This window comes from Cydia splendana, chromosome 24 (assembly GCF_910591565.1).
Source record: "Cydia splendana chromosome 24, ilCydSple1.2, whole genome shotgun sequence".
Lineage (NCBI taxonomy): Eukaryota > Metazoa > Arthropoda > Insecta > Lepidoptera > Tortricidae > Cydia > Cydia splendana.
In genome coordinates, this window is record NC_085983.1 from 4,013,824 (window position 1) to 4,034,447 (window position 20,624).

Sequence of the window (20,624 nt, forward strand, 5' to 3'; positions counted from 1 at the left end):
CAGAAAAATGGTACCATTTACTTTTTAGGGTTCCGTACCCAAAGGGTAAAACGGGACCCTATTACTAAGACTCCGCTGTCCGTTCGTCCGTCCGTCCGTCTGTCACCAGGCTGTATCTCGTGATCTGTGATAGCTAGACAGCTGAAATTTTCACAGATGATGTATTTCTGTTGCCGCTATAACGACAAATACTAAAAACAGAATAAAATAAAGATTTAAGTGGGGCTCCCGTACAACAAACGTGATTTTTGACCGAAGTTAAGCAACGTCGGGCGGGGTCAGTACTTGGATGGGTGACCGTTTTTATAGATAATGGTACGGAACCCTTCGTGTGCGAGTCCGACTCGCACTTGCCCGGTTTTTCGATTAACCATCAACTTCTGAGTTATTTAGACTCAAAATCACAAGTACTATTGAATGAGACAAAGCAAAAAGTGTCCCCAGTTTTGCATACCTATAAATTTTGGGTGTCAGTTTTGTAACGGTCCATACAAAATGTAGGTATGTGAAAATGCGTTACAAAACTAACATTTTTTTTTTAAATCGATAGTCCTCGTGATTCTGAGTAGAAAAAACCCAAAAATTTATGGATTAATGACTCAAATTAATGAATCAAAGACATGAAAAACATAGAGGACGAATAGGACTTTCAATTTTTAACTCATAAATGCTAACTCACGCTAGACCGGGCCGGGGCCGAGCCGGAACTACCTGCGTTTCGTTTTCCATGGAAAGCACCACGTGATCATCGATCAGCCGTCATAGAAAATGACATTTCGGACGCGTCTGCCCGGGCACGGCCCGGTCTAGCGTGAGTCATCCTTAAAAAAGCGGTGGAAATTTTTCAGGTGTCGGTGAAAAATAAAATACTCAAAATTTTCTTGTTAGTATATTATATATATAATATCTTTACAATTGGAGTTGGAAATTCGGATTGTAGGCCAATCAAATTAAAAAAAAGCTCAAAAAAAAAGCTTGACTACGAATATGAGTGATGAATAGGTATCAGTTTTGTGCTTGATTTTTTTCCAGGAATTAATTCCCAGCAAGCTGGAAATCGTCTTAATACCTTCGTTAGGTTCTAAATTAGCGTGTCCAAGTTTGCTCCGTTCCAGGAGTTGTGGAATAAATTTTGCTCTTTTTCAGTTTTTTGCTTGAAGTAAGTAGTGCAAAAACGGTACGTCCGACGGAAAATTTGCTCTAATCATGATAAAAATTGACATCTGAGGATCCGAAAGACACCTTAATATGAATTAAGGTGTTAGACACCTTAATATGAATTAAGGTATCTTTAGGATCGGTCAATTTTTATCATGATTAGAGCAAATTTTCCGTCGGACGTACCGTTTTTAGGGTTCCGTACCCAAAGGGTAAAACGGGACCCTATTACTAAGACTCCGCTGTCCGTCCGTCCGTCCTTCCGTCCGTCCGTCCGTCCGTCCGTCTGTCACCAGGCTGTATCTCACGAACCGTGATAGCTAGACAGTTGAAATTTTCACACATGATGTATTTCTGTTACCGCTATAACAACAAATACTAAAAAGTACGGAACCCTCGGTGGGCGAGTCCGACTCGCACTTGTCCGGTTTTTGAACTACTTCAAGCAAAAAACTGAAAAAGAGCAAAATTTATTCCACAACTCCTGGAATGGAGCAAACTCAGATTACGCTAATTTAGAACCAATGAAGGTGTTAAGACGATTTGCAGCCTGCTGGGAATTAAATCCTGGAAAAAATCAAGCAAAAAACTGATATTCATCACTCATATTCGTAGTCAAGCTTTTTTGTGAGCTTTTTTTGAATTTGATTGGCCTATAGTAAAGATCTTTTAAAAAATTTTAGCGATTGTCGAAACCTATGCCATCCAGTTCTCCGGACCACTTCTGGGGATAGTGGGGATAGTCCGCATCCCTGTGTCTTACCCACCTTCTGCCTTGGGCGGGTGTCGTCGACGCCGGCGACGCCGGCGACGACGGCTTCACCTTCTCCTCTTCTTCTTTTATTTCTAGAAACAAAAAAACATTACAACTATTCTATTAGAAGTCTTCTTCCTCGTAGACTAGACAAAAAAATACAAAATCGCTCTCCTTCTTGATGCGACTGGCAATAGTAGATTGTACAACAAGGGCATAAAGTGACCCATTTTTACCCGAGGCAATTTTTTGGTCTGAGCGAAGCGAAGACCAAAATAGTAGACGAAGGTAAAAATGGACATTTATGCCCTTGTTGTACACTCTGCTTTTCACTTCGATTGCGAGGAAAATAATTATATTTTTCACGGCAATTTACACCACGAAATTGTCGTAAAGCGAAAGAACATAATACATAACCAATTCCCGCCAACTAACTTTTTAATTTTTTTTTTAATTTTCTACATGTGATCAGAGTTTCAGACGCTTGGTTTTCTGCCAAGTCAAACATTTCGGAGCATTTTTGAACGATAATCGACTCCTATTTTATGTGATTTACTAAATTTAATGACAGAAAATACGGATTTCTAATAAATTGTAGCAAAAATAAAATAATATAACAAGTTTTGTCATCTACACAATTTTATTGCTCAGTAAAATTGTGCAATATGTTTTAACTGTTTGGCTGTTGAGACCGATTCCTTAGTCTTAGAAGAAAATTTTACTTTTATGCTCTAGAGCATAAAATGCGATTTTATGTCGTCTACGCACGACATAAAGGTGCACTTTTTGAGCATGAGAAGTGAAAATCATATTACTTATAAGCAACCGGGTTTTTTAACCTAATTAGACCCCGCTGAATCCGAATTTGGCGGTTGCTCGATCGAAATCTTGACCGGAAGTGAGATATTTGATATTAAAGGTCCCTTTTTTAGTTTTTCGTAAATAACTCTTAAACAGTGGCGCATAGCAGAAAATGTTCTTATACATAAGTAATCTGCATAAAATTGCCTACAAGAAAGATTCAGCACAATTTTTCGCTGGGATCGATATTCAAAGAGATATTAACGCGGGAAATTTAATTATAATCACTTCTAAGGTCGCTTTTTTAATAATCTACACAAAATTTTGAACAAAAAAGATTCAGTAAACTTTTCGCAGGGATCAATATTTAAAAAGATAATAAAGAGGTAAAGTTAATTAAGTAAAAATGTAAGATTAGTTCTAAGTTGATTGTATATTTTTTTTTTAAATAAACAGTTTAATTTTTTTTTTTCTAATTACTTATAATAAATTCTAAGGTTCCTTGTTTTTAATTTTTTCGTTAATAATTTGTAAAGTATGACTCATAGCAAAAAAAATCTTATACATAAAATTTCCTACAAGAAACATATAGAATACTTTTCGCTAGGATCAATATTTAAAAAGACAAAGCAGCTGGTAAGTTAATTATAATCAATGTTAAAGTCCCTTTTTAGTTTTCTGTAAATAACTCGTAAACGGTGTCCCTTAGCAAAATAGGTTTTTAAAAATAAATTATTTACATAAAATTTCCTCCAAAAAACATCTTGAACACTTTTCTCTACGGTCAATATTTAGAGCGATATTAAAGGAAGAAAATTAATTACAATCAGTTCACAGGTCACTTTTTTTTGGTTTTTCGTAAATAACTCGTATACGGTGGCCCGTTGCAAAACAATAGGTATTATACATAAATATGAAACATTAAATTGTCCACAAACAAGGTTCTGTACACTTTTTCGCTACGATCAATATTTAAAGAGGTATTAATAAAGGAGGTATGTTTATGTGAGGGGGCAGGTAGAGGAGCCTCACGGGGATGATGGGAATGAAAAGGCAGGATCCAGAGCGATGAGGGGTATTTATTATTTAAATAAAAAGGCACCTGTAACAATACAGGTTACGTGTTAACAGATAGGTATGTATAAAAACACTTTCGTAATTCAGAAGGTTAGAAATCAAATAACTTACAATATGTGCCTTGGTGATGATGTAGATATATATCAGGAAGGTGTGCAGGGCCACAAAACGAGCACTATACTGAACTGCACGCACTTTGAATTATTACGTTTACTAATAAAAATCACACTTAAACGGTCGTGTTTAGAAACTTGGGAAGTACAGTCTGTTAGATTAAATGATGTTTATCGATCAGAGTATGTGATCGAACTGAAAATAAAAATCATTGAATGGAATTTGGAATAGGATTTGAATTTCAAAAGGGAATTTAGAATTTGTATGGTGCCAGAAATAGTATGAAGGTCGATAGTGTAACGCTTCGTTACACGCACCGTTACAGTTTATGTTAATTATAATCAAATTCCAGGTCCCTATTTTTAGGTTTTCGTAAATGACTCATAAAATAAGGCTCATAGCAAAATAAGTTCTTAATGTTCTTGTAAATAAATAATCGGCATAAAATTTTCTACGAAAAACATATTTGAACACTTTTCTCTAGGATCAATATTTGAAACGATATTAAAGGAAGAAAGTTCATTACAATCAATTCACATGTCACTTATTTTTTGTTTTTAGGGTTCTGTACCTCAAAAGGAAAAAACGGAACCCTTATAGGATCACTCGTGCGTCTGTCTGTATGTCCGTCTGTCATAGCCCATTTTCCCCAAATGTACTGGACCAATTAAGTTGAAATTTGGTACACATGTAAATTGGTGACCCAAAGACGGACATCTCACGTAAACAAATGAATTTTAAACTATATCGTGTTACATATTAAATGAAAAAGCTCATTTTGTAAATCTGAAATATATTTTTTTGGAAATATAAAAATAAATATTTTAGAAGTCATTTAAGAAAATAGCCCTATCTCATTAAAAATTGATCGTAGCGAAAAAGTGTACAGAACCTTTTTTGTGGACAATTTTATGTTCAATATTTATGTATAATATTGTTTTGAAATGGGCCACCGTTTACGAGTTATTTACGAAAAACTAAAAAAATGACCTGTGAACTGGTTGTAACTAACTTTCTTCCTTTAATATCGCTTTAAATATTGATCCTAGAGAAAAGTGTTCAAGATGTTTTTTGGAGGAAATTGTATGTAGATAATTTATTCTTAAAAATCTATTTTGCTATGGGACACCGTTTACGAGTTATTTACAAAAAACTAAAAAGGGATTTTAAAATTGATTATAATATATTTTTTTAATTTAAAATAACATGGATATATAAAATATGCGTACCACAATACAAAGATTCGCCAAACTGAGGGGCAGTTTGTTGGCGATGAGCTCGCTGTTTTCATAATAAGTACATCAAAGAAGCTACACAATTTTGCACTGTCCTACCGTCCCAGCTAGGGAATGCAATCTCGCACCAAGATTGGCGATTCGAGATCTCGCAGGAAAAATCTGAATCGAGATAGGGTGTTTCTAGATCTCGACCGTCACACTTTCGAGATCGAGATTAATCTCGACGAGATCGAGATTTGACAACGTAAATATAAATGTGCTATTTTGAGCAAAAATCTCAAAGGATTCCGTATATACTACATATTTAGAGTAGGTACATCATGTTTTATTTTGAAGATCAACAAATTAATCAACATTTAATAACAAAACTACTTTTATTTAAAAAAAAAAACAAATAATATGTATGTAGGTAGCTCTAATTTGCATGTAATTATGAAAAAGTGGTATTAATTATTTTTAATTTTACACAATTGTAAGCAGAGGCAGTAAGCATGCTCAGTTGATATTTTTGACAAGCACTCAGCAAATTACAGAAAAAATTAGGGTAAGCGAGCAAAAATCATAAATAATTGTGACGGGGTACGGTTAAGTTCGTTAGATTTTTCCACACAGAGCGCACCACAGTGCTTTTATCGTTAGCTAAAGCTGGCGCATACAATAGCTCTGCCTGAACAACATGATCCTAAGGTCAAAAAGATTACTCAAAACAAAGTAATTCACACGGATCAATCATTCAATCTCGTTCGAGATCTCGAAAATATTAATCAATATTAACCGAGATTGCTAAAATCGAGATTTCCTGTCAACGAGATTGAATCTCGAAAATTCGTGCAAGATCTCGCGAGATCTTGAAATTGCGAGATCGAGATTGCATTCCCTAGTACCAGCGTAGCCCTTTCTTATTATGTACCTATAGGTATATTACAAGTGAACATAGGATGACTGAGTCTTCGCTGGTGGCGCGGGCGGGGGACAGGAGTACAGCGGTGCTTAAAAACTACCTTAACGCTAATAAATATGTTTTTTTTTATATTTTTTAATCTAAAAACTTGTACAAATATACTTACCCACTTACTTACTTATAATTAACTTACCCGCTGCTTTGTCTTTTTAAATATTGATCCTAGCGAAAAGTGTTCTACATGTTTCTTAAAGAAAATTTTATGTTTATTATTTATGTATAAGAGTTTTTTTTGCTATGAGTCATACTTTTCAAATTATTAACGAATAAATAAAAACATGGAAACTTAGAATTTATAATAATTAACTTTCCATCTTTATTATCTTTTTAAATATTGATCCCTGCGAAAAGTGTACAGAATCTTTTTTGTACAAAATTTTGTGTGGATTATTATCGTTTAACAACATTTTTTTATATTGGCGACCGTTTATGAGTTATTTACGCAAAACTAAAAAAAGGGCCCTTAGAAGTGGTTATAATTAAATTTCCCGCGTTATTATCTCTTTGAATATTGATCCTAGCGAAAAATTTTACCAAATCTTTCTTGTAGGCAATTTTATGCAGATTACTTAATGTAATAGAACATTTTTTGCTATGCGCCACCGTTTAAGAGTTATTTACGAAAAACTAAATAAAGGGACTTTTAATGTCAAATATCTCACTTCCGGTCAAGATTTCGATCGAACAACCGGCAAATTCGGATTCAGCGGGGTTTAATTAAAAAACCCGGTTGCCAAAAAGTAATATGCTTTGCCAGTCGAAATCGATTTTATGAAAAATATGACCAGTCTATCGCGTTATCCCGGCATTTTTGCCACGGCTCATGGGATCGGGGTCCGCTTGACAACTAATCCCAGAATTGACGTAGGCGCTAGTTTTTACGAAAGCGACTGCCATCTGACCTTCCAACCCAGAGGGGAAACTAGGCTTTATTGGGATTAGTCCGGTTTCCTCACGATGGATTCGTCACGGCCGTTTTTGTTTTGAGTAGATCGACGAATCCAGCAACATAAAAACTAGTTTGATGTATTCAAAAGGTACTTAAATACAAACTACAGTACGTAGAGGCCCCCGTTTTTAAATATCTTTCGTTAAATTTAAATAATCACGATTATTTAGCAGTGGCGCTAGTGAGCACGTTGATGGGCTCCACAGACAAGACATCCTCCAGACTGAGCATAGTAGCGCTACCCCCTCTGCCACAAATATACGGTATTTAATTGCACAAACGGGTCTACCGCGATATAATTTCATTGTTTTTACCTTTAATTCCGACGTTTCAGCTGAGTTGCACCAGCTGTGGTCACGGAAAGACCTCTTCTCTTTTTTGAGTCTTTCCGTGACCACAGCTGGTGCAACTCAGCTGAAACGTCGGAATTAAAGGTAAAAACAATGAAATTATATCGCGGTAGACCCGTTTGTGCAATTAAATATGTGTACAAAACGCGAGAGTTTAAAGTGTTAAATATACGGTAGTTTTACTCCATTTTCGAGTCAAGTGTCTTTGTGAGACGCCCGTGTCTTTGAACGGACCAATCACGGCACGGGACCTCGCTCACCTCGTCCCCCGCACCCCAGTATTTTTGTCAGCATCGGTTTCATTCATGAAATAATTGCTCTAAACTCCGTCTAGAGGATTCCTAGTCCAGGGCTCGGAACCGGTATTGAAATACCTGTTAATATCGTTCTAAAACCGTTATATTATTTCGTTCATTAAAAAACCGGTTAATTGATGGAACACGAACTAAAAAAATTCGTTCCGTATAAAGTTCCGTTTATGGTTCGCAGGGAACGATATAATACCGGTTACTCTTGGCTTTCGGAGACTCTCGGTTAAACTCGTTGTCATACGTGAAAGAGATAGCAATACTTACTCGTTCTATCTCGCTTCGATATTTTAAATTTAACCGGTTAATTTCGTTCCACAAAAACGGAAGGCGAACGAATAATGGCTCCTCTACACGATGGGCCAGCGCCGGCCACTCCAAGGGACGCAGCCAGCGGTAGAATGAGATAGCAATATCACTTGCTCCCTCTAACGCATAAATGCGTCCCTTGGAGTGGCCGGCTCTGGCCCATCGTGTAGAGGAGCCATTAGGCATAAATCGGTTAAGCGCAAACGGAAACGAAATCCTTTTCGTTCCCGGGTGAATGAACGAAACCGATTTGAAAAATAAAACGGTTTCCGAGCCCTGTCCTAGTCTATGATAGGCTCTTAAGTAAGTAAGTTAGTAAGGGGTACTTGGGGGCGGCACGTCGAGGCTCGCAAATTTCGCCAGCTGCTTCTTGACCACGTCTTTGGTGTCATCCTCTGCCGCGTTCGTTTTCTTGATTCGCTTTTCCTTCTTGACAAGCTCTGACAGCATCATGATTTCATTGTAGTCGCTCACTGACAAAACAGACAATTTAGGTTGACCAAAGTGTTATAGTCGAGAGTGTGGGTCCTAAAATACGGCGTTGCGTGAACAAACGATTTCCTTTGGCAGGATAGGTCCTTAGGACCCAAGGATGGGCTTAAGAGCCCATCAACGTGCACACTAGCGCCACTGCTAAATAATCCTGAATATTTAAATTTAACGAAAGATATTTAAGACGAAACAGGAGCTGAGTTTTAAATATTTTAGGTAAATATACCCGTCTCGCTAACGGAAGCGGCACCTAAAAGTAGTGCGATAAGGACAAGGCGAAAAATCCTGCGTAAAAATCTCTAAAATCGAGGTTTCGTACTCCTGTTTCCTCCTCCAAAACTTAACCAATCGTAACCAAATTTGGAAATCTAAATGATTATGAAATTATCTGTGTCGGACCGTTTTGCTTTTTTGGCTAATTGATATCAGTTTTGAATGCCACGCCTCTCATTGCGGCATAGTCAATTAGGCGATTTTGGCCATTTTTGAAGGGGTTTAGCGTCTTAAAAATCAAAAATATCAAAAAAAGCAAAACGGTCCGACACAGATATTGACAATATTAATCTGTGTTGAAAAAATCATTGCTCTAGCTTCAAAAACCACGGAGGAAAACGAGGAGTACGTTTGTATGCTGGAGAAATGACCACTCCCGTTGGCTCTTAAAAAAGGAGGCCGCTACGTACTGCATCTTGTTTTTAAGTAACTTTTGAATACATCAAACTAGTTTTTATGTTGCTGGATTCGTCAATCTATGCGTCCAAAGTTAAAACGACCATTCTTGTTTTGAGTTCATATATCGACGAATCCAGCAACATAAAAACTAGTTTGATGTATTCAAAAGGTACTTAAATACACAATACAGTACGTAGCGGCCTCCTTTTTTAAATATCTTTCGTTAAATTTAAATAATCACGATTATTTAGCATTAGCGCTAGTGTGCACGTTGATGGGCTCTTAAGAAATGGAGCCACTGAGATTTTTTTACCGACCGACATTTTAGGAACACAAAGATTAATTCTGCCAAAGGAAATCTTTTATTCAGTGAACGCCGTTAATGGTTGACGGTCGGGATTAAGAACAATGCTTGCCTATATAAAAATTTTAAAGGATCGTATGTATCGTAAAACATCGTACAATACTCGTGCGAAAAAGTTATTCGCAGCTCGTGTCGATTTATTATCGCCACTTCCTTGCAAATTTCCTTTTTTTTGACGTGATAACGTCTTATACATCAATGAACACCGGTAGCATGCACAAAAAAGTGTTACGTTATGGACAGATCTCCATGGTAACGTTGTGGACAGATCTCCATGGTAACGTTACGGCAATTTTTCATCAATGTCTTCTTATGACGTTATCACGCAAAATTATCGTCCGTAAACCGACTTTACAGACAACCATATTTTTTTTGCTTTAAAGTCCAAGTTGCAATTTTTTTACGCTTGTGTCGTAATGTACTAACTTACACATGATCAGTACGGTTAGCATCAGTTTGTCACTGATATAAACGCCGTCGAGAACGTAATTTACTTTCTATACGTCCCGTTTGCACTAATATGCGAGTGCGAGCGAGATGTATAGAAAGTAAATTACGTTCTCGACGGCGTTTATGTCAGTGACAAACTGATGGTAACCGTACTGATACAGGACGACCACGTCCCAGTTCGGCGCCGTATCGTTTAGCTCGACGCCAAGCACGTATCGTTACACAGTCGCATACTGGTGGTAACGGTCGCACATATGCTTGAAACGCCTCTATAATGTTTTATACTTTTATACTTACACATGATCTGATACAGGACGACCACGTCCCAGTTCGGCGCCGTATCGTTTAGCTCGACGCCAAGCACGTATCGGTTCACAGTCGCATACTGGTGGTAACGGTCGCACATATGCTTGAAACGCCTCTGTAATGTTTTATACTTTTATACTTACACATGATCTGATACAGGACGACCACGTCCCAGTTCGGCGCCGTATCGTTTAGCTCGACGCCAAGCACGTATCGGTTCACAGTCGCATACTGGTGGTAACGGTCGCACATATGCTTGAAACGCCTCTGTAATGTTTTATACTTTTATACTTACACATGATCTGATACAGGACGACCACGTCCCAGTTCGGCGCCGTATCGTTTAGCTCGACGCCAAGCACGTATCGGTTCACAGTCGCATACTGGTGGTAACGGTCGCACATATGCTTGAAACGCCTCTGTAATGTTTTATACTTTTATACTTACACATGATCTGATACAGGACGACCACGTCCCAGTTCGGCGCCGTATCGTTTAGCTCGTTACCAAGCACGTATCGGTTCACAGTCGCATACTGGTGGTAAAGGTCGCACATATGCTTGAAACGCCTCTGTATATCGTCATAACTGGCGCCAATCATAAAGTCAACTGAACCGGCGTAGTTTACGCCTGTTCGTTTTATGATATTCATTTTCTGTTGCATGTCTGGAAATGTACACGAGCACAGAATAAATAATAGTACTAGGTACAGAAAATTCACTCTCTAACAAAACGCGTCTGTTACGATTAGGACAGATATGACCGCTAAGTTTGCAAGCGCCACGCGCGGCCTATGGCTAGCCACCAAAATTGGTGTGGAACGGATGTACTTTTAGCTACCTGTAGCAAAGCGACGAAATCGCGGAGTGAGCCACGCCTGACCATACAGAAAGGAAACTTCCTACAAAACCAAAGTTTGACAGCGGTTCAGGGACGAATCACGGTGTCCCTTTCTTATGTATTCCGATTTTCGAAAAAAAGCGCGTTCAGAAAATGACCCGTATCAACGTTCAAGTATCTCGGTTGCACAATAACAGACACCAACCAGAGAGAAGACGAAATCGACATCCGTATCCAGAATGCCCTAAGATGCGCAGCGGCTCTACACAAAATATTAACGTCCAAGCTCATCAGCAGGAGAACCAAGATTAGAGTCTACAAGACCGTGATAAGACCGATCTTGGTATATGGATGCGAAGCTTGGACGTTAACCCTGAAGGAGGAAAACAAGCTCTTGGTGGCAGAGAGGAAGATCTTTAGAAAGATCCTAGGCCCTACAAGACGTGAGGATGGCTCTTGGAGAGTGAGGAGGAACTTGGAGGTGGAAGAACTGGTGGGCGAGCCCAACATCATCGGCGAGAGCAAGGCTGCTCGACTCCGCTGGCTCGGCCATGTGGAGAGGATGGGAGAGGATCGTGCGGCCAAAAGAGCTTATCTGGGGCGACCAACTGGGAGACGTCCGGTCGAAAGGCCTAGGTACCGATGGTTCGACGAGGTCCAGAAAGACCTGTGTGGCATACAAGTGACTCGCACAGGATAGGAACGAATGGCGAAATCTAGTGTCGGAGGCCAAGATCCACTTCGGGTCGCTGAGCGAAGTAAGTAATACTAGATTTGACATATTTTTTAAGTCCAGGAAATGGTAAATCCAGTGCGTCCCTTGGTAACTTATTGTAAAACTGTATACACTGTCCTAGAAAAGTTTTTATCACTTTAACACGAGATCTAATTATTGCTATGAAATGAAATGAATTGAAATGAAAAATATATATTTCGAGCAACTATGGACTCACACAGATTTGTTAGTAGACTTACGTTCCTAATGTTAGAGCCTAATGGCTACAAATATAATGACCACCAAAAAATACTTTGGTACCCTAAATAAAAAAATCATGCTTACCAAAAAAAATTACTGAACACCAAAAAAATAAGGCCTAAAAATACAAAAGTACCACCATTTTAATTACGACTGCACTTCAAATTGTATTCAAATACCAAATATATTGAATGATCACCAAATCTTGAAGACCAAATTAATGCGATATTTTCACCTAATAAAGTAAACTGATGCCAAAATTACTAGCCCCTCCCGCTCAACCCCCCGTACCCCGCACCGCATACCTACCTTACCTAATCTACTTTTCTAGTAGCATTTCGTTATGCTACTAGAAAAGTAAGTCAAACTGCTATCAGTTAAGTGGGTTAGGTTAGCACTGCGACCCTTACAGAAACGAAATGGTACTAGAAAAGTAGGTTAGGTTAGGTTTGAACTGCGACCTTTACAGAAACGAAATGCTACTATAAAAGTGGGTTAGGTTAGGTTAGAACTGCGATCCTCACAGAACCGAAATGCTACTAAAAAGTGGGCTAGGTTAAGTTTCAACTGCTACCCATACATATACGAAATGCTACTAGAAAAGTGGGTTAGGTTAGGTTTGAACTGCGACCCATACAGAAACGAAATGCTATCAGAAAATTGGGTTAGGTTAGGTTTGAACTGCGACCCTTACAGAAACCAAATGCTACTAGAAAAATGGGTTAGGTTAGGTTTGAACTGCGACCCTTACAGAAAAGAAAAGTGGGTTAGGTTAGGTTTGAACTGCGACCCTTACAGAAAAGAAATGCTACTAGAAAAGTGGGATAGGTTAGGTTTGAACTGCGACCCTTACAGAAAAGAAATGCTACTAGAAAAGTGGGTTAGATTAGGTTTGAACTACGACCCTTGCAGAAAAGAAATGCTACTAGAAAAGTGGGTTAGGTTAGGTTTGAACTGCAACCCTTACAAAAAAGAAATGCTACTAGAAAAGTGGGTTAGGTTAGGTTTGAACTGCAACCCTTACAAAAAAGAAATGCTACTAGAAAAGTGGGTTAGGTTAGGTTTGAACTGCGACCCTTACAGAAAAAAAATGCTACTAGAGAAGTGGGTTAGGTTAGGTTTGAACTGCGACCCATACAGAAACGAAATGCTACTAGAATAGTGGGTTAGGTTAGGTTTGAACTGCGAACCTTGCAGAAAAGAAATGCTACTAGAAAAGTGGGTTAGGTTAGGTTTGAACTGCGACCCTTGCAGAAAAGAAATGCTACTAGAAAAGTGAGTTAGGTTAGGTTAGGTTTGAACTGCGACCCTTACAGAAACGAAATGCTACTAGAAAAGTGGGTTAGGTTAGGTTAGAACTGCGACTGTTACAGAAATAAAATGCTACTAGAAAAAGGTGACGAAGTGGATTAATTAATTTAATAGGATAACGGTAATTATATTAAATATTTGCACATTTTTAATTAAAATGTGGTTACAATTTTGGTGGTCATTTACAATTTTTGGGTTTACAATGATTATTTTGGAGTCATTTGCTTTAATATGATATCAAGATTTAAACATTTGGTTATAATTTTACATTAAAATGGAGTTCAAATTTTGGTGGTCATTTACTATTTTTGGGTTTACAATGATTATTTTGGTGTCATTTTCTTTAATAGGATAGCAAGATGTAAAAATTTGGTTATCATTTCACATTAAAATGGGGTTTGAAATTTGGTAATCATTTAGTATTTTTGGGTTAATAATGATTAGTTTGGTGTCATTTCCTTTAAAAGGATAGTAAAGTGTAATAAAATTGGTAATCATTTCACATTAAAATGGTGTTATAATTTTGGTGATCATTCATTATTTTAGGGTGGTAAAATAGATTTTTTTGGTATTAAATTTTACTAAATCTGGTGATCAGTTAAATAGCAGCCGTACCTAATTAACTATTACAATATATATACACTGCTGGAAACATGCATTTCGCAGCAGTGTCTCATATACGGGCAGTCAAGTCTGTCCGCTATCACACACAGGATAGGGTTGGGGCTGGCCCGCACCCGGCGCACCAGGGATGTGCATCGTTTGCGCATAGTCGCATAAAAGCAGTCCACGCGCGCTTCTGCGAACATCCCTGATGCGCTGCAGAAACGAGGCTGCCCCATCAATACCCGGAACGCGTTATTTAATTCGGTTAAGTTGTGTTCAAATGTATGGGAAAGACAAACAAATTATAGCCAGCATTCAATGAATGTATGATACCTTTGGTAATGGTGCTTTACGCACACTAGTGTCCCATCCCCTCCCCCTGACATGTCCCGGACCCCGGTTGACGGTTTTTTTTTAATTTCTGAAAAAAGTATTGGTGTTAGGAATAAAGTGTCAAGGTAAGAAATAAATAAATACACAATATTCCATTATTATAAAAAAAACGTAAGAAATAATCCTTAATAAATTATAAACGCCGTTTTGTCGATTAAATAGTGCTTAGTTTTAAGTTTATAAAATACGTATGTATGTTAGTCTGTAAGGTATTTGTAATATGGGCCTTGTTGCCTGAATTAAATTTCTAAATAAATAAACAAAAAAGGTTACATGCAACTTTTTGGTAAGACTCACCATATTCATGTATTAACTTGTTGAAGTACTTGAAGTTCAATCTAACAAACATAGTACGTGATAGCACTGAAAGAAATCTTATGCGGAGAATAAGCTTGCAAGGTTATTCTCCGTGTAGGATTTCTTTCAGTACTATCACGTACTATGTTATATTGAACTTCAACAAGTTTTTCAACGGTTAAATTTTGTCAAAGTTAATCTAGCCATATCATGAATATTCATGATGCGTCATATAAAAAAAAATTATATAACCTTTTTTGCTAAGAATTTAATATGGATTATTTCTTTCATTGACACTTTTTTCCTATAGGTACCGTAAAACGGGGTGAGTAGGTTTCGCGGGGAGAGGTGGGTTAAGAATGGGGAGAGAAGGTTTTAGAGGGGGGAGAGAAGGGATTTTAAGGCTACTGCTACAAAAATAATGTATTCCAATTTAAAATGGAGCTATAGTATGAAAACCCCTCTCACCCCAAATACGAGGCACTACGGGGTGAGGTGGGTTTTCCTCTTTATCGTGAAAGTTATGAAATGGAACTACCCAAAATAAAATAAAAACTAAAATACAAACTTCCGGAACACTTATTATATACACCATTCAGTTTTCATATGTAAAAATAAAATGTTATCGAGGTTTGAATTTCAGTTTTGACCCTACTCACCCCATTTTACAGTATTGTATGCTTTCCCCAAAAAATAAAAAAAACTGTCAACCGGGACATATTTCATGCTAAAACGGGGTGTTGCGTCAGGGGGAGGGGATGGGACACTAGTGTGCGTAAAGCACCATAACCAAAGGTATCATACATTCATTGAATGCTGGCTATTTTTTCTTTTTTTCAAAAAACACAATTTGACCGAATCAATTGTATTGGATCCCGAGGGCCCCGTAGGCCCGCTGCGTATAGAACCTCCATAGGCTGCACGTATACAGGGAAGTACCCATATAACCATTCCGGTCGCAGAATCATCAAAGTGGTAACTAAATGTCAGATGTGTCGTAACAGAGTGCACACAATGTGTCTAGAATTGTTCAGTAACTAAGTGCCGTCACCGTGTGTACGCTTTTCCGTAACAAGGTGTCATGTGTGTGCACTTTGCGTGCGGTTTGTGACCAAATCTGACAGCAAATTTGTGACAGCAAATGTCAAAATAAAGTACCTCTTGAAAACCAAGGTTTGTCAAACTGTACTATTAGTGTTTCGTGTGCTCGTAATTCTAGTAAGTCATCATGAGCGATCCAAATAATAATTAATAATCGACGAAAACCATATAAACACTCGTCAACATTTTATAGAAAAGTTTTTAAAGAAATGAAATACCTATACATAGGTTAGGCAACGAATGCTCAAAAAAAGTTGTAGAGGGAAATGCTTGGAACACAATTTTTGATTCCGTAACTTGGTTTGAACTAGTACAACATACAAAATACACATACAAACACATACACAAACAAAACATACATATCAAAAGTCCCCGGCCCTTAGTAGCCCTTGGTAGCCCTTAAGCCGAGGGGAGAGAGGGTTTAAATGTCCCATTTTTGGGTTTTCGGTTATATCTCGGAAACATGCCAAATCTCCACAGCGACAACATGGCCACTTATACAAAATGAAAGTTAATTTAATTTGTTACAAGTTTTATTTAGACAAGTTTCTCGATATCTTGAATAGTTTTTGAGATATCCGCTCTTGAAAGTTTATTTAGGGCTCTCAATTTTACCTTGATATTGTATTACACTGCACCTGCACCTACAATAGAAGACATCGGCGTGGCACTAGATGAAACGGCTGCTCAGATGGCTCAGTGGTTCGAGTGCAGGACTTGCCCTAAATCTTAAGAAAACGCATTACATACATTTTAACCTGTCAGGCCGTGGTACGAAGCCGCTGACTGTTAAGTTGGACGGTAAAGCTCTCGAGCAAGCTGCCTCTACTACCTTCCTAGGTTTCGAGATTGACAGTGGACTAAAGTGGGACCAGCACGTCAACAAACTGTGCTGTAAAATCGGAAGCGCATGCTTTGCCCTCGGCCGGGTAGCGAAGACTATGACACCAGTAGTGGCCCGGTCGTGCTACTTTGCCACCATGCACTCCCTAATTCAGTATGGTTTGGAGCTCTGGGGCCGCTGCGCCCAATGGGAACGAGTGTTCCGACTCCAGAAACGAGCAGTTAGGTGTATCGCACGGGTACCTCCAGACACGCCAGCAAGAGAACTGTTTAAGGAATTAGGCATACTCACACTGCCTTCAATTATGGTTATGCAAGTAGCTATGTACGTAAGGGTCAATATAGCGAACTACAAAACGAATGGAATGGTACATAACTTCAACATTAGTGTGGAGTGTAGACTGTAACTTTAGTGATGAGGGGTTCGTTGGGTGAAGCGTAGAAACTCGGCAATTTGGAACGCGCCGGCCGCTGTGCTGTCTCGAAGTCCGCTATACCTCCATTTACCGGTATATGTGTTGTGTGAAATAAAAACACATATATTTGATTTAATTTACTGGAGAGTGTTCAGGCTAGTGTGAGTGAAGCTCTCTTGATGTCTCTGATATCTCTAAATAAGCTACAAACGGCTCGGGTTTATATAGGAAAATATCCGGCCGTTAGGTACCTTTCTTCAACTAGTGAGTGTATCATGCAGAGTCAGTTATGTTTATTTCTGCCAATCTCATTAATTATTAGCACGTATGAAAGGAACATGGATCCTAGACTTATAACTAGATACATAACATTCCACGCAATTCATTTAACATAATATACGCACACAAGTAAAACATGATATACACACAAAAGTAAAAATAGTAAACTTATACGTAAAGACTAAACTAAAACATACATAATTCATAGCTATTTTCTCCCCCACGTGTGTCAACACCGTCTTCATGTGAGGAGTAAATGGGTATAAGCCTAGAAACGGGGCGGCGGACGTCACCTGCGCGTGTGCGAACAATGGCCACTCTCACATGGCCATCTGGGCCAGGAAATAGCTGGGCGATTACGCCTCTGGGCCACGTTCCTCGTGGCATGGAGCTTTTCGCTACGATGACTACGTCACCTTCATGCAGTTTCTTTACGTTTTCAGTACTACTTTTAGTGCGGTTTTTTACGCTGCCCACGAGCCGTTCCCAGGCACCGCCAGCGGAGGGGTTGCCGGGTGGAATTTTCTTCCATTTTATGGCTCGCTCGGTCAAAAAGGGTTTGAGACTGTCGGGCAGCGTCTTTTTGGCCTCTGCTAGTTCTCGTACCGCGCCGTAGAAGTTGGTGGCGTTGTCGGAATAGAGAACTGTAGGCGTGCCGCGTCGCGCTATCAATCGGCGTAGCGACAGTATCATGGAGGATGCCGAAAGTGAGGCGGCAAGCTCCAGATGTACAGCGCGAGTCGTGAGGCATGTGTATAATACACCCCATCTTTTCTCGCAGCGGCGGCCTATAGTTATATGCATAGGGCCAAACAGGTCTACGGCTGCAGCGGTAAATGGCGGTTGATTCGCTTTTAACCTTTCGGGCGGCAGGTCGCCTGTGGGAACCTTGATTGGCGTTCCCCTATAGGTTCTGCACCATTGGTATTTATTCGTTATATAGCGAATGCTACCGCGCAGCCCTACAATGTAGTACCTTTGTTTCAACTCGTTGATTACGGTTGCGTGGTTGCCGTGATTGAAAAGAGCATGAAAATGGTGTACTAATAACTTGAGGAAATCTTCTTTCGCATGCAAGACAGGCATGTGCGTGTCTTTATCGATTCTAGCATTTAGTACGATGATTCCGTTTTTGTCAAGTTGTACAGCTATTTTATGTAGCGGAGATTTCTTCAGGAGTGGCCGCCCAGTTTCCAGAAGCTTGATTTCTTCTGGAAATGCAGCATGTTGACTCCGTCGGATTAGCAATATCTCTGCTAAATCTAAATGCCCCTTATTTATCTCTATATCTGTTTTCTTAGCTAGCAATGCGGCTTTGAAAACCTCGGCGGCAACCAGAACACTAGCGGTGGCGCGAACTAATCGTACGTTATTAATGAACGATCGCCACGCGGGTGCGAGTGAGACGGGTATAGGCGAGTCCCAATCGATCCCTGTCCACCAAACGAAACGTAACGTATCGCGATCTTGCTCTATTATTTCGATCTGTAAAGACTCTAACAGGTCGGGGCCAGCCAACAACGCCCTGTTAAACGAACGTCCGTAAGCTGTGGCGGCCGTGTCCCAAACTAATCGCATTTTCCCGCTTTGCGGGTGAAAAGTTGGGAAGTGCACCAGATGTCACGTCCGGGGTGCCTCGGGGGGCGGCGGTGAGTCCATTTTCTCCGCGTAACCTTTGTCAAGCAACATATGCTTTGCATATTCGACTTTAAGTTTCGCATCGTGGTCTAGCTTTCGTTCTAGACTGTACGGCCGTTGCAATGCTTGCGCTCGGTTATCGGGGAGTTTCTCGTCATCTGATCGCCACAGTAAGCCCGAGTGATACCTTTGCTCCCCCGGTATCTTCTCGCAGGTGGCTTCTAACAAATCTAGCGCACGTTGGTCGGGGTCGGCCCTAGGTAACTTCTGCGAAACGCCTAATGATTCTACCTCAGAATGTCGTTTCCTAAGTTGTAAGGCCTCGTCTTCCGCGGTATTAGGCTTTGCGTGCCCTTCAAACTGTTCCGCAGGTGCGATTCTGTCCGCAGTTTCGTGTAGCGTCAAAGCCATTGCCGCGCCTTCGTCAAGTAGCGCGAGGGTTTGGACGGTACCTAACGGTTCCGACACCTCTACAGGCATGACTTGGAGACACGTCTGCGGCAGCCTAACATTGAGTACTGCAGGTGCCGCAGGGACACTATTACCGTTCGCGGATGCGGCCGCGCTTCGTCCGTGTAATAGTTTATTATGTCCGGCTTCGCACTGATTCATGCCACACGCGACATATTTACATCCAAAAAACTTACGGTGATTCGCGCCTAAACATTTAAAGCACAATCTAGCACCCTTTGCCAAGTCCCATCGCTCAGATATAGTCGCGGCCAGAAATTTCGAACACTCGCTAACTTTGTGTTCTTTGCCGTTCTTACATATGGCGCACGCATCGCGCGAGACAGACGATATATCCCGCTGGGGCTTAGCTCCGGTTGACGCTGGCTTTTTCTTTAAATTACCATCGCGGTGCTTTACTTGAGCTATAGTCGATTTACTAGTACGCGATCTATTTCCCGTATCACGTGTGTGTGTCGTGGGAATCTGACTCCGAATCCGAACTATGGTCGCGGTAGGACGCGAGGGCGCGGGACCCAGCGAGAGCAATAGCTCGATCGACTGGGTTCGCGCACAGAGAATACCGCGTCCCCTTCATTACGCGACCCATCAGACGTATCACGGTATGAACGCGGGGGCACGAAACCCAGAGAGAGCTTGGCTTGATCTTCTCGGTTCGCGCGCAGAGGATACCGCATTCACTGCATTCCGTGATTTGTTAGACGGCTTATGTCGGTTTACGCGCTTAGCCGCAGTGCTAATTTCGTTAAGAAACTCGGATATCGCAACTAACCCGGGTGATTCTACGTTAGACTGCCTATATTTGGCCCATTCATAGCGCACTATCAGATTCAACTTATCCACGATTTTATTCACGAGCTCAGGCGCGTGCAAGTATTTCTCTTGACGCAACGATCTAATGGTGGCGACGGCATTCGCTACATGCGCGGCGAATGAGGCTATATTCGAATTGTCTTCGGATAAACGCGGCATGCGTTTGACGTTATGAATTTCCGTAAGCACAATCTCCTCAGGGTCGCCGAACTGCCGTTCTAGCGCTTCCATTATCTCGTACGGATCCTGAACCGTGTACATTATTGATTTGACGGCTGTCCGAGCTTCGCCCTTAAGCGCGCGCCTAATACGACTGACGTTATTGACGGCACTAAAC

The 20,624-nt window shown here is 40.1% G+C and overlaps 1 protein-coding gene across 1 annotated transcript in view; it reads right to left on the reverse strand.

Annotated features, from left to right (window-relative positions):
- Nucleotides 1–1,584: 1,584 nt before the first annotated feature.
- The window catches only part of LOC134802445 (uncharacterized), a 49,591-nt gene continuing 30,551 nt past the window's right edge, over nucleotides 1,585–20,624 (reverse strand). The window contains exons 4-6 of the mRNA XM_063775111.1: nucleotides 10,751–10,969; nucleotides 8,346–8,492; nucleotides 1,585–2,004 (exon numbers count right to left, since the gene is read on the reverse strand). Coding sequence (XP_063631181.1) covers nucleotides 1,838–2,004; nucleotides 8,346–8,492; nucleotides 10,751–10,969 — 533 coding nt within the window. The 3' untranslated portion in view covers nucleotides 1,585–1,837. The remainder of the gene's footprint in view (nucleotides 2,005–8,345; nucleotides 8,493–10,750; nucleotides 10,970–20,624) is intronic.